The sequence below is a fragment of the Jatropha curcas genome, chromosome 2, assembly GCF_041381405.1.
Source record: "Jatropha curcas cultivar XTBG-Jc1 chromosome 2, XTBG_Jcur_1.0, whole genome shotgun sequence".
Lineage (NCBI taxonomy): Eukaryota > Viridiplantae > Streptophyta > Magnoliopsida > Malpighiales > Euphorbiaceae > Jatropha > Jatropha curcas.
Window position 1 is genome coordinate 28,323,777 of NC_143152.1, and position 14,735 is coordinate 28,338,511.

At 36.5% G+C, this 14,735-nt stretch overlaps 1 protein-coding gene across 2 annotated transcripts; it reads right to left on the minus strand.

Moving 5' to 3' along the window:
• LOC105649022 (protein TOPLESS-RELATED PROTEIN 2) lies at window positions 1-14,412 on the minus strand. Of its 2 annotated transcripts, none has more exons than XM_012235543.4 (25): window positions 13,517-14,412; window positions 12,929-13,108; window positions 12,539-12,652; window positions 12,293-12,451; window positions 11,924-12,107; window positions 11,716-11,842; window positions 11,508-11,617; window positions 11,285-11,423; window positions 11,068-11,177; window positions 10,727-10,799; window positions 10,564-10,637; window positions 10,386-10,481; window positions 10,215-10,310; window positions 9,919-10,046; window positions 8,911-9,145; window positions 8,654-8,821; window positions 5,697-5,804; window positions 5,479-5,625; window positions 4,564-4,674; window positions 4,297-4,479; window positions 4,058-4,186; window positions 3,410-3,505; window positions 1,848-2,033; window positions 610-782; window positions 1-500 (listed from the first exon to the last, which is right to left on the minus strand). In XM_012235543.4, exons 1-25 carry the CDS (start codon window positions 13,594-13,596, stop codon window positions 290-292), a joined length of 3,417 nt encoding a protein of 1,138 aa, XP_012090933.1. In that variant the 5' UTR covers window positions 13,597-14,412; the 3' UTR covers window positions 1-289. The 2 variants fall into 2 exon arrangements, with proteins under 2 accessions (XP_012090933.1, XP_012090934.1); XM_012235544.4 differs by having other exon boundaries at window positions 10,727-10,796; window positions 13,517-14,411.
• Window positions 14,413-14,735: the final 323 nt, after the last annotated feature.

Consider the following 14,735-nt stretch of genomic DNA (forward strand, 5'->3'; position numbering starts at 1 on the left):
TTTCAAGGAAAACATGTATTTATATATACGTAAAAAGTAAACAAATTCGCAACATTAGCCTCTATTCTTGCACAATTTTAGTGACAAACAAAATTATACAATTTCTCAAACATCCAAAGGAGCGAAATGGCCCCAACAAGAGAGGATGAGATGGAGAGAGATTTACAAAGAATATGAATAACAGGGAATAGCTTAACGGAACCAATCAAGGCAAAAAAGTAAGGATAATCAGTAAACCTCTTGTGTAAGTGCTAACGACTGTGGCAGGAGCTGATTAAGTTTGCCACCATCACCTGGAGGGAAGCTCTGATTGTTGACCACTCAGAGAAGGATTCGATGAATTAGAAGGGAGGGACCCATTATCTTGGGAGGATGGCCCACCCCACTTGAGCTCCACATCAGACGGCTCAACCACATGTACTGCACCATCACTCATGCCAAGTGCGATCTGATTAGGCTCAGATGGATGAGCTGCTACAACCAAAGGATACGCAGAATTGCTGCAAACACGCACCCTCATCAGTGAATATGGAAACCATACCGCTTCCAATATAAGATATTGTGAAATGAAATACTGGACCAGTATCTTGCAAGTTAGTTGAAGCTTACCCTGCCACAAAAGAAGGAATATAAGCAGAAGGGGCTATTCGGCACCTGATCCTCAAGCCATCTGCATCAAAAACTCCAACAGCACCATCACAAAAACCCGTATAAACCAGCAAACCATCACTTGAATATATTGCACTAGCAATGGGAGCAGCAAGCCTGTCCTTTGGGTACCACTGCAAGATCACAATTGACCGACGTAAATGAACAAATAGAAATAATTTCATTAACTAAGATCTAAGCCATTCCTTTATTAAAATAAAAAATTAAAAAAAAAAAATCAAGAAGAGCTACAGCATATTAATCAATTTTACTGCAATATTGCCTATGATATTTAGTGATGGTGGCCAATTATGTAGGCCAACATATTCGAGGTGCAACTTAAATGAATTTCCAACCAAAGGGCAGCAATTTCTACATAAACACCTAATGGGTCTCATGTCAGCTACCACATTACGAAGTCTAGACTTTGCTCAGCTGCAGGATTGTCAAAGTCAAGTTGATTTTCCTCTGTAAACTTAACATTGATAGTTATCCCATCTTTCCTTCTAAATCCTCCTGTTCGGTTCCTTCCTAAAAGTGTCTATATGAATACATCTGAACCTCCAATATTATCTCCCTCCCCCTCTTTGAATTAACATAAAATGGATACCAAAATGCAAATAAAGTAGGTCATACATATGTTTAGAATAGTATTACTTTTTTTTCAGGGCTTCTCTTAATGTTCACTTAAGCAATAGTCCTCTCAGTTTTAATCATTAGCTATATCATATAGTCATGGTCAAAGCACTAAGAAGGTTTTGAAAAAGTGAGACACACTTAACATATTAGATTTATAGTAGTTGCCACAGTCCAAAATAATGAAAAAAAAAAAATAGCAGTTGCAAATTGAATAATTTATCCAGCTCAATGCAAGAAACTTCAAAATCAAATTGATTTGCTAAATGCATGAATGCCAAGCACATATATATTATTACAAAGGAAAAAAAGGTGGAACACTGTAACATGTGTAGAGCAGCAGAACTTTGGATGGACATCCTGCAACATTTTAAGGAAAATTAGGTATTTTAATTTGTGCCATAGATCAAAGTGGCTTTCCTCATTTCTTTGTAAGTTTGACAATCATGGGGTTACAGGGCATAATCTTAACTCTGTAAATCTTTATTCTCTCCTTAAAAAAAAAATCTTTTCTTAAACTTAAAAAAATAAAATAAAACACAAATTTAGGTTACAGAACTTACCGATCGCAGACATTCAAGTTTGCTATCATAAATGGCAATTTGGCTTTCATGGACAACCAACAGATGTGTTTGATCATTGTGAAACTGCACTTTAGTTTCACCTGCCAATGGAGATTGCCGACCTGGAGGTGGCTGTATAAACCTCGATTTCCTTTTCTCCCATCCATCAATGCTCCACACACATAACTGCCGATTCATCAATGATCCCATTAATATCAATACGAGTAATTCTACAACAAAAGCAGATGCTTAAATCCAATAGTGGGTAACTGTGAACAGACACGTTCATATTGCAAAGCTCATGCCTTCTAAAAGCAGCAGTATCGCAAGAAGAAATTTATAAAAAAATACATATGGTCCACCAAATCAACATCAATAGCTGGTATCTCATACCAAATAAAAATTCAAGAGATTTAAAATAACTTGAAGTGGATCAATGACAGCATTAAGAACTATCCAGCAATATTTTTTGCTTATTACTCAAACACTAATAATATCGAATACAAAAAGTTGATTCCAATGCTGGAAGGGCAAATGCAGAGGGTAGAAAGCAGATCTAATGAGTGCATTCCCTGGGCAATAAATGATGTGAACTGATGGTAGTAGCGTTGCATAGGAGCATTTATTTCTTATTCACGACAAATTATGAATTCAGCAAGGTCAAGCCCAATAAACATCCAGCAGAAGTAACCGATAGCTAGGATTCTTGGCCTCCTAATCATTAAACTTTGAAAGGCTTGAAAGATACATCAGAAGAAGACCATTCAGATAGCATATTGAATGGCTGCTGGTATGCACAATTGGACAAACTCAGATCACAAGGCTTTCATGTGAGCACAAAGTCTTAGAAGTTTTCTTTGACTCAAAGCATTGCTTTAGCTCATATCAACACTGTCACTTCAACATATTTTGAGACCATTGTACTATCCTCACATCAATTTAAAAACTGCTCAACACCTTGAGACATCAATATGTAAGAACTACTGACAATAAACCTGAAGCTCATCCTAGATTTCAAAGAGTTCACATCAAAAATATTAATAAAGTAAGCTCTGAAAGCATATGCTTTCTTCACCACCTTGCAGCTTAATACTATAGAAGTTAGTACAATTGTACGAACAATCAGGATTTTTTAAGAGATAAAGTCCCTCTCTTTGTGGGGGATAGAGTACCTTAGTGGCATTTGAAAGAATAGCTCAGATCTTAAAGCAATTTGATAACATTTTAAAGAAGGAAATTGAAAGCAACATCTTTGGGCACAAGGGACAAAATAGAAACTTGAGCATTTACTGAACAGGAAATCTCAACAACTTTTGGAAGTTCCATTGTAATGGTGATGCTAAATCCAAATCAGTGCGAGAAAACAGACAATAAAAATGAAATCAAAGAAAAAAACAGGAAAAAGAATTATTAGTTTATAGTCAGAATTGGGCGGGCAAAATCAAATCAGTCACAGAATTAAATAAGATAATCATATCTACAGCCTTTCTCTTAAGGATAACATCAAATAAATCTAGCTATAAACAATTTAATGTTGATCATCGATTCTATCAATCACTAACCTGTGCATCAGCCCCAGAAGACACCAGGACATTTAAACTTTGGGAAAATGCAAGTCCTGTTATTCGACTTTGGTGGCCCTTAAGTTTGGTTTTAACCTGCCAAGTGCAAACAATATCCAAGGTAAGTTTTCTTCCATAAGACACCTCAAACAAAAACTTAAGGTCATTAGCCAATAGATGATGCAACAATTTCAACAGCCAACATCATATTCAAAACGTTTGTTTTTCAAAATGATCCAAATTTCATTCACTATTATTAATAAGTGACAAGAAAAATTCAATGTTATATATGTGTAAAGATAATGGTTGCAATAATCATGTTTCCAGCACGTGAATAAAAAAAAAAGTTTTTTTAAAAAACTAATTTTTAAATTTTTAACTATGCAAATGTAGAGTACCAAGAATCAAAATTGGCAACAATTTCAAGAAACGATTGCACTTTAAAATAAGAAGACTATTACTAGTATAAAAGGTCATGCATTATTTTTTAATAAAAATAAGCAGAATAGAAAAAAAGGATTCGTTTAGTCAAACCCAACTAGTTTGGGATAAAGCTTATTTGATGTTGTATTAGATAAAAGTAAGCATTTGCAGGGGGATAAAACCATACATGGAAAACGCACACAGAATATTAGAAAAATGCTTCACCTCATCAACTCTGACATTATAAATTTGCACAGAAGAATCCTCCATGCCAATGGCAATAATATTATTATCCTGAGGATGGAACGCTAAAAATGTGGCAGCAGGAGGAGGGGACATAAATGTCGTCATGACCTAAGAAGTTACCAACTTCAATAAGTAAAGTGCAAAGAATGCTAAAAATTATCGGCACAAACAATATTACACATTGAGATGAAGAATGAATTAAAATGGCAAAAACTCACCTTAAAGGTCATCATGTTGAACAAAGATACCTTCCCACCAGAAGCAGACATGACATATGAATCATTTTTGGATAAAGCAATGCATGCAGCAGATTCTTCAGGTGGTTTATTATCACTTATGTCATTAGTCATGGGAGTTCCACTAGGAGGCTGCCACAACTGCGGTGCAACATATGCGGTAGCCTACAAAAGTTTGATGTTTAGTATCAGAAACACATCCAAAATTTATAGAACAGATGCTTCGACATTGAAAGACTTTTTCTAGACCTTTCCTGATTGATTCCTTTCACTGCGTTGCCATTTCCAGAGTTTGTGAACAGCATTGGAAGCAAGTGCCAACAGAGCTAGGCCAGAATTGGTGTAAATCAGCCGCACAACCTACAATCATTATATCATCCTCAATTTTGGCAAGTTCACACCTTGAATCTCCATATAATTGCGCACACATGACATAAAGATTTGTTGAAAAATATATGGAAGGCTACAACAAAATATATGCATCAACTACAAGTGCTTGCATGCATGTGTAAGCAAAGAGAGAGAGAGAATCATGCTTGCTGAACATCCTAGAAGAAAAGGCAATATCTGCTATTGCTAGGGACTTAAAGTGGACCGCGTTACTAACTTACCAAAAGTAATCACAGAAATAATTAATAACTACCTCTATAGTTTGATATTCCCAAGAGTTGGAACTATAACTGGTTTTTAATCATGCCCAAACAAATCTCCTCACACTGAAGCAAGAAGACCTACATGCTTTGCATAGGAATTACGCAATTGGTAGAAACATATCAAATAGGTGGTGCTCCCTTACTTTAACCTTTCAGAATGGTTCTTACCATTAATCCATCACATTCAACATTGTAAATAGTCATGAAAAATCAATAAATTGCTAATACACAAACTTAAACACATGCACATGCACAAACAACGTTTGAAACCAACAGCTGTGAGATCCAAAGAACTAGATTCGACTCATCAAAATAATACGAGTTACATCCAAAATAATATCTCACATGAGAAGTATCATTCCAAAAGGATAAAGATAAAAATCCAAAGAACAAAAAGATTATCCACAGAAACCAAAAAATTCTTAAAGAGATAAAATACTGTCACAGGTGCAAAGGCTTTCTTTCCCATGCAACATGGAATTAGCAATAATTGTACTGTTGAACTGCCTACCTTGCCATTTGCAATAGTGTCGGGCAAACGCAGAGCTTTCAATTGAGATGAATCAACGATATCAGGAATTTTCCAGCTTTTAATCTTTTCTAATTCATCTGAAATCCGTGGTTTAACATCAACAAGCCTACTGCTGTCCATTGTACCCTGCAATTTTGCCCACCATAAGATTAAGACAACAAATAAACCAAAGCACACAAGTGGAGAAAGCAATATACAAGACTGCCAATGGACACAGCAGGGGGGATTCTATCTGAACGTTCCAGTGCAGGAGCAATGCCAGAAGAAACATTTGCCACAGGCCCTAGTGGATTAACGATCAGAGGCTGCAATGAAGGTTGCAAAGAACAGATCAGTTTTGAGAAACCACCAGAAAAGCATATGAGTAAAATTACAAAGAACTTATGGGGTATGATATTATAATACGAGGAAAAAGGAAACATGACACAGGCATGCATCAAAAGTAATAGATTATTCACTAAATTATCTTCATATATCCTAGAGACAATTATTTTTTAAAAAAATGGTGCAAGTCAAGTGATAAAAAGCTAGACAACCAGGAAGGCCTGTTGTATTTACCCAAGAATAAAAATATCTCGAGTCATGGACCCTCCACATGCAGCACACTATTGCCAATCCAGTTTCTACTCCCAAGTTCTAAGAAAACTATTCTTTTAAAATGAACTTCTGAAATTAATTCTTGAGATAAGCTCTCCAACTTAGCTGCCACCTGGAAAGGGAAAGAGCCCACTCTTCTGTAACTTATACAAACCCCTCAATTTCTTTTAAAATAGAACTTTTCATTTTCACCATCATCAGACTTCCACATTCTACTTCTTCAATCCTTGTGGTTCTCAGGTTTTCCATAAGCACCATGCACATCTTTCCCCAACCCACCTCTCTATGCATCTACTTGGCACCCATCAAAAGGTCCATCGAATCTCAGAGAGTAGGGGACCAGATCTCATAGCTAGCCTACCCTATTTCCAAGAGGCCAACACTCCCATGACTCCTTTGCAAGGTTGATAGGATAGGTTCTAGTTAAAACAACGGGATAACATAGGACGCTATCTTACCTTACTAAAGTTTAATACATTAGAAAAATGATCAAATAGCAGAATATTAGTGCAGTCCAGAAAATACATGTTGAAAGCTATTTGATCCTAACTCTCAATTAAGGATTCAGGATCTAATTCTCAATCCTTTTTTCAGTCATAGAGAACCCATAATTAGAAACAATATAAAGTTTCTTTTTTTTTTTTTTTTTTTTGCACTTGGCTTTTTCAAGTGGATTCCATTGTTTAGCATGGAAAAAAATGTTTCACATAGGAAAAATATTTTTATCTATTTTTTTAGAAGAGTCATACACTACGGACGAAGTGAACTGAAGACTCATAGTTTTCTCCTATTTTTCATATATAAGAATATAATAGCTTTCTAGTTTAGGAGATAAGGAGACTTGTCATTATGAAATTATTGATTTCTCTTTCACTTTCCTCCACCATACAGAACGCATTGTTCAAACAGCAACCCGTTAAAACAATATCATTTTTCTTCTTTTTTTTATTTTTAGTCCAGCTCCCCAATCTCTTCTGAGCCTAATCCATTAAATGGTAAGGAATGCTGAATTGCAAAGACTCAAACAGTTCAGCATCTCAGGAAACCAACAAATCTGTTAGGGCTTAGGTACAAAACATAACAAGCATACCGAAATCCATATCAATTATGACTAGAAATCATGATTACTAAGGTTGCATTAGGGAGTGTTCAAATTTTACATTTTGGCTTCTTTACCAATAAGAGAGACAACAAAAAGGTCATGTTTATCATCAGAGCGACAGACCTGCAACAGGAATCGACAATTAATTGTGCTTTTCACAAATTCAAAGTTTTTAGCTGCAATATTCACACCTCTGTTTCTACTTCTTCACCCGTAGTGTTGCCAAAACCGAATGAGAACTGAATGCCACATTGATTGCCAACAGAAAGTAATTGACACATACTTACTTTACATATTCAAACCTCAACTTGAAAAGCTACAGAAAACATCAAATAAAACACATAGCATCAAGGAACTTTCTACTCCAAAACTCTCCAACTATCATTTCCTAAAAAGAAAGACAAGCCTATCATTCAGCAAATCCAATTTGTCAAATAGCAATAACATCAAAACCCAAATTGTAACACTTTTTCTTCAGGACTCTAATTCCATTTAAGATCCCAGCAATTCACAAGATAGGTTGAAACCATTTCCTCCCAATGTAATGATTAGCCAGTGTCATCCACAAAAGGACTTTGATTATGATATCCATAGTTATCTCCTCATATGGTTCTTTTTTTTTTTTTTTTTTTTTGCCTTGAATCCTGTTTTCCTTTTGATGAAGATTGAAATTTTCCATTGGAAATTGCTTTTCTAGATCTATTGAATGTGTCACAGGCATAAAGAACTAGAATTGATCCTTTGGACATTGAGATGTCACAGCAAAATATTGTTGAGAAAAATATTAACTTCAGGAATTCAGGAATCCATATAAAAACATGTCACACAATACATAGGTGGAAGACAACTAGTGAGTTTTATTGAAAGATAAGAATATATGAGCAACTGCAAAGGTTGATGGAGAGTTTAGTATACTCCATTAACCAATGTTCAGAAATGATACTTGCCTAGACCCGCTCGTTGAGTCCACCCATGGATCAAACCGATGCAAAAAGAGATTTTTTAAAAATTGTTCCCACTTTACCCGATGAATGGTCAGAAATATTCTTGTTTTCAAAAATATATACTGTTCATTAATTTGGTCCACGGGTGGAGCCATAAATCGAGTCTAGGCAAGTCATTCTCGTTCAGGAATACCCATACGAGAGAAAGAGAGAGAGAGAGAGAGAGAGAGAGAGAGAGAGAGAGAGAGAGAGATTCTCAAAAGCATAGCAAAATTGCTGGCAGTTTATTGGTTTTAGGAACACAGAGACAGATAAACAATGGTGACATCGATTGAGGCCCGAGATTAATGCCTTTGGCTTCTCAAGTTCCTTTTCCAGTCAAATGTCTTTAAGCAGGTTAGATTTTGTGTTAATGTAAAAGGAGTTCTATTAATTATTATTTCCTTCCCAGGCTCATGGCATTGATCAGAAAGACAAAATTAATGCATAGAAAATCTTAGCACTAAATTACCTTAGAGTTGATGGGTTCAGATGGGCTTCGGTTTTTATCAATAGCCCTGCTCTCCAACATCCTTATCATGCGCAATCCATCACTATTAGCTAAAACTTTGATACCATTATCACTAGTTGTGACTGCCAATAAGGAACCTTCCCTGTTGAATCTCAGTCTAGGACTTGCCTGCGGCAAATAATATACTTGAATGAAAACTGCAAAAGCTTATATTTAAACTTCAATGCTAGAAAAAGAGGAGGTAGAGCAACACTAACAGGCAAGCCTCCATCCGCATCAACTGCTGTCAACATGTTCGTATTATCCATATCCCAAAACTTAATCTGAAATTCATCACCAGCAGCTAGGAAGCGGCTCCTTGTTGTGTCAAACTGAACAACACCTGAAGAACGCTTCCTGAAGCCAGAATACGTCCTTTTGATGGTTCCTTCACTCTCATTCCACTCGACCAGATGAGATTCACCTTCTTTACTTGTTCCACATGAAAAAAGCCTACACAATAAAAACTTTTTCTTACCCTATGCATGTAATTATAAAATAAGTGGAATGAAATTAAAAGATAGGGCTTGATGCATTGTTTAATGCGCCAACATGTAAGCTTACAAGTACTCCACAAACCAGGATGCTATATCGGCATGCACCTAACGTACAAGTTGAAGTGAAGAACCTAAGATTGCCATACATAATGAGAAATCAAAAAAAAAAGTGCTAGTAGCTACCAGGGTGGAAGCAGAGTTCAGAGTTACACATTAATCAAGCTTTCATCATTAAGTCGACCTCAAGGAGGCTCTACCTTGATCTGTGAGATTTCTAATGCATGTTCATCCCATTGGAGCTTCCTCTTATAATAGCTTTCTAATTACCATAGTTCTCATTATCCCTGATTGACACCCTCACTTGACCAAAACGAACAGATACCCATATCCTGTCTATCAATGATGTTGCTAATAGCAACCACATTAGATGACCTCCACTTATTTTTAACTGCCAGATGATAGAACATCACCGAAGATTTGCCCAACCCAAATTAAAATCCTACAAGAAACTAGCAAAAGCCACAGACTATTCCAAAGGAAAAATGTGTTAAGAAAATTTAGAGCAGCAGAGTAGGAAAAAATGTAGCCTGTAAAATAAAATCATGATCATGATCAACATAAAAGTCCCCTGTGCAGCTATTGCCATGGGATATTCCAATAATAGTTAGCAACAAAATAATAAAAGGAAAGGGAAAAATGGAGACCACCTCCGTAACTGCTGAGTCTTACCTAGTACCATCCGCACTATATGCCATCATGGTGCACCAAAGTCCAGGAGCATCATAGTCCACTCTAGATCCCAAAGAATCATATAGCCAAGCTTTAATCTTCCCATCAATTGCTGTAGAAAAGATAAACTGCACATATAGATAAAATGAGTTCTAGTATGTGGCAATTCAGAATGACAGGAGCTTCCAGGTATTTCTTAAATTCATAAAGATGCAGAATTTTAAGCATAGTTCAGACAACAAAGAACCTAACAAATAGTAAAACCTTGATCACCAGCATCATAAAAGAACAAGTACCTGGATACTTTCTTTATAATGAGGGCAAACAGAATATACAGGAGCTTCATGACCTTCAAATGTATATTGTTTATGTCCAGCTACAGCTTCCCAAACCTGTTAAGTAGGAGAATATCATATGTAGACCCAATTTCCCTTCTCATGTAAGCCAACTAAGCATAAAGCCTATACCTTAATCGTCTTGTCATCGCCACATGTGACAATGCATAGTTGCTTGTTGGGATGAGCAAAGGCAATGTCATTAACACCGCCGGTATGGGCATCAATCTAAAAGATGAAGGAAGCAGTTAATTGCAAAGGAACTTACTTCTACAATGCATTATATAATATTCAAGGATGCCACACTTACCTCCAAATGCTGTCTTAGTTCTCCAGTTGGATTGTAAGTATAGATCTGCACAATATGTTTTGAAAATGCAACCCCTACAAGAAGCCATATACAGATACAAATGCAAAAGTTAAAAAACAAGATGAAATTCATATTGCAGAAAAAGTAACATTCACATACATACCAAGCATAAGTCCATCTGGCCCCCAGACACATCGATTCACTGATATTGCAGCATCATTCAATAAAGCTGTCTGCTAGCAATATAATAATTTATCATTTTGAGAATAATGATAAACTAGCATTTCAAATTCCCAACTCTATCTCAATCAATAACATCCTCACTCGCAAACTAATTAAGTCCTCTAGTGATTTCACCAAAAGGCCCAAGATTGAATTACAGTATAAGGAAGAGAGAGAATAGTTTTTTCCAGGGGGAGGGGTGGTGATGAGGGAATCTCTAGGTGTCAACTTCATAAAAAAATAGACAGTGTAAATATCAAGCCTAACTGATATAAATGATACCTGCAGTGGCATTGAAGCAGCTGAGAGGTCCCACACTTTGAAGGGTTTATGTGCCAACCTATCCCGGGAGCCAACTTCCCAAAGGCTAATGTCACCAACATTTGTCCCAACTGCAAAAAGAATAATTATAGAACTTGATAAACACAATTACCATTAAGAGAACATTTTTATATCTTCTTTTGAAGTGCTGTTAAGCAACATATCTTCAAGTATCAACCTAGCAAGATTGTTTGCTGCTGCGGATGGAAGTCCATGCTCATAACATTAGATCCTTGATTAAGGGATCGTACGACAGTTTTGGGAAGATCATCCTGTGAATAGACATTGGGAGTATGTGCTACACCAGAAAATGACACCTACAACAACAGACCACAGAACAAATATAGCAACCAGACTTCTAACAGTCACCACCAAGCAAAAGATACGAACTGGGTGCAGACCTCATCAGATTGACCAGTGCGCATACGCTTCATCAAGTGCTCTGAGTCAGCTGACTGATAATCAATCCCAGTCATGCCTGTGGGCGTTCTTGGATGTTTCAAGAAGGCAGCTGTGCAAATCCAAAAATGATTATGTAGGTTCACTAAGAATGTCAAACTACCAAAGAACCAATGGCACTACAAATGGCATAAGTATAACCAGCTCCACCTGCACTAGAAGGCTGCATGAGACCAGGAGGCCCTGCTGCCACAGCAGGGTGAGGCAAAGAAGGATTATTGCTCGACATCCATCCAGCAATAGCACCAGAAGAAGGGGAAACAACTGGCTGAAATGGCTGTACAGCAGGAGATATTGCAGATATTGTATGAGAAGCTCTCAAGTGTGACTAAGGGAAGAACAGATTAAGAATACATACACCGTGGGCACCAATGGGAGGAAATACACCAGCCTTGGGAATTGGTCCAACAATGGGACTATTTGTGGGAGGAGGAGGGCGAGCTCCATTAGCAGTAGTAGGAGTACAAGCATGATCTGTGAAGAGTGTTTTAATATCAGGATTTGGGCGAGGATTCTTGCAAAGCTGATGCTGCCAATTTAGACTGCAAAAATAAAAAATAAAAAAAATGAGCACTTAAAAAACAGGTTTCATGCTAGTTAAGATCAGCTTCCAGATTTTAATTGAAACAATAACTAATAATTACAAAGGCAAACCAATTTGAAAGTTATAAATTTGCAAAACCAATCTTATTCACAACAGGCTTATAGAAAAATAGGCAATAATAACCTCTGGTTTATTAAAGTTCGAAGTCGTGAGCTTTTGAAGGCGGGGAATGTAAGCTTGTCTCGAAACAATGGGTTTGCTTCAATAAGCTTCTTAAGTTCCACAAGCATGATGTTACGAGCTGATTTTGTGTCCCCATATTTTGAAAGCTGCTCATTTTGCCTGATCAAAGAGCACAATATGGAATTCTCAATCGAAACCAATTCATGTGTTTGATCATCGCAAATACTATAGGAAGGAGGAAACTACCTAAAATTGTCAAGAGTAAGCAACTGAGTTATCTCCTTGAATAGGTCTTCATTGAAGGAAGCAAAAACCTTAAGGTCCTTAACGAGAATCTCAACAGCCTTAGCCCGATCCTGTCTGATGAAAGAAACCAGAATAAGAACATAATTAAAACATGAATGAAGATCCAACATAATATTCCGGGCCGAATATGTCATAACAAACCAACACTTAAATGCTATACCACATGACACATCAGCATTTCTCCTTTTATATTCTCATAAACTACTACCATTGATTATACATCTATTTAGAAAATGAATCCCAAAATAAACAGACAGAAGGAAAGTATTTCAGTTCAAATACCAGAATTCTATCATTATGGTATTTAAATATCTAAGTTTTCAAACTCACTTGTCAAGAGCTTCCAAATATTTCTGCTTCCTAATTTCAAAGAAAATCTTCATAGAGTAGCGATTATCTTCAACCTTTGTGAACCCGCACAAATATCGCTCAACCTCGTCCCATTCGCCGGCCTGGACTTGATCCTCAAAATGTTTCATATTGAAGAAAAAACCAGACTCTTGCTCTAACCTTTAAATACAGTAAACAAAAATAAAAATAAGATAAAAACACAGAAAAGAAAAAACAGGGTATTAGTAATCTAACTTCAACTTCCTAGTGCTCCATTTGAAAGCGCTGAGAAAACTTGGTACATCGGACCAAAATTGCAGTACTGTTTACTGGATTGTTTATCTAGCTTTGAATAGCTAAAAATAATCCAAATTTAGTTTCAAAAAGAAGGAATTTTGCAGTAAAGTAAAATCGAAGCAACCAAACTCTATGCCAACCAAGCCTAATACAAAATTTGGCAAATTTCAACGAGTTCTGCACTCTCCTTGTAAATATCAGCTTCCCATATCCTCAGTTGAGCCAAGTTTTCTCAGCATCCAAATGGAACCACAAAGAGAATTGAAACAACAAAAGGCGAAGGAAACTTACTTGTGAACTGTTTCCTTGAACTTCTCCTCATCCAAGAACTGTAATATTAAAAACACCAACTCCCTACTCAACGAAGACATTGTCCCCGGTACCCCTAAACGCTCCAGTGCAACAGTCCAAAATTACAGCAGAGACACTCAATTCTCGGTAGCCAACACAAGTTTCCTTTGAAAGCTTTTTCAAGCCCCAAACACTCCACAATTCGATGAGCAATAAAGAACACAGAAACTGCCTTCTCTATAGACCAATTCTGCTAATAAAAGTTCCTTTTGATCGCACATCAAACACCAAGTACATATACGAATTTCACCTTAAGAAAATTAATTTCTTCACCAAAATAAAACAGACCCGGTTTACCAAAAAGCCAAACAAGTGGAGGAGACTCAAAAAAAGGGACAAAAAAGAAACGCCACAACCTCTATCTGAGCAACCCACTTCAAATAAAACCCCCAATTAAACCCTAATTCTTAGCTTCTGGTACCAAAAATTCCAGCAAAGTAAAAGAGCTCAAGCTATGCAACAAAACATCAATCACCAGAAAGCAGCTTATAAAGGGCTTGATTTCACAACAAATTACTACAAAAATGTGAACTTCACTTGCATTAGTTTCACTTGTGAAGATAAAGATGAAAAATACAAGCCTTACAGGTCATCACAGCACAGAGCAGCAAAATGAACCATTTCTTTAGGGTTAGGGTTTTTTCTTCGTTCTTTCTTGTTTTCTTTAAGCTACTTGCAGCTAACTCGGCAACAACCCTCTCTCTCTCTCTCTCTCTCTCTCTCTCTCTCTCTCTTAACTCTTGATATATACTTTGTTTTGTTTTCTTGTTTTTGCCTCTCTCCCTCAGTCCCTCTAATCTTTTATATGCATACTTTTTCTCTCTCTAGGACTTGGACAAAGCCACAAAGTTTGTACTGTTTGCATATAAATATGTTTATATAATTCATATGTGTATATATATCCTCTCTCTCTTCCCTAACTTTGAGCTTTCACTTTCTCCCTTTCTCTCTCTGTATGTATATGTAAAGTCTCTCTCTCTACCTGATTTTCTCACTTTACTTTTTATAGTCCATTAATTGTTGATGCCATTTTCAAATCAAACCTAGAGGACACGGGAATTAATTTTTTGTGAACATCTCCTTTCTTATCCGTGAACTCTTCCACTGTTCTTTTTTCTTAACAGTCAAATTCAAAGTTGTTTTTTAAAAGAAAAAAAGA

Excerpts from the sequence above, each read along its gene's own strand:
- LOC105649022 (XM_012235543.4), bottom strand. The coding sequence starts at position 13,596 with ATGTCTTCGTTGAGTAGGGAGTTGGTGTTTTTAATATTACAGTTCTTG. Across the intron at positions 11,843-11,923 it reads CTCCCATTGGTGCCCACGGT|CCATTTCAGCCAGTTGTTTC; the intron begins GTATGTATTCTT and ends CCTGCTGTACAG. Across the intron at positions 4,187-4,296 it reads TCAACATGATGACCTTTAAG|GTCATGACGACATTTATGTC; the intron begins GTGAGTTTTTGC and ends GTAACTTCTTAG.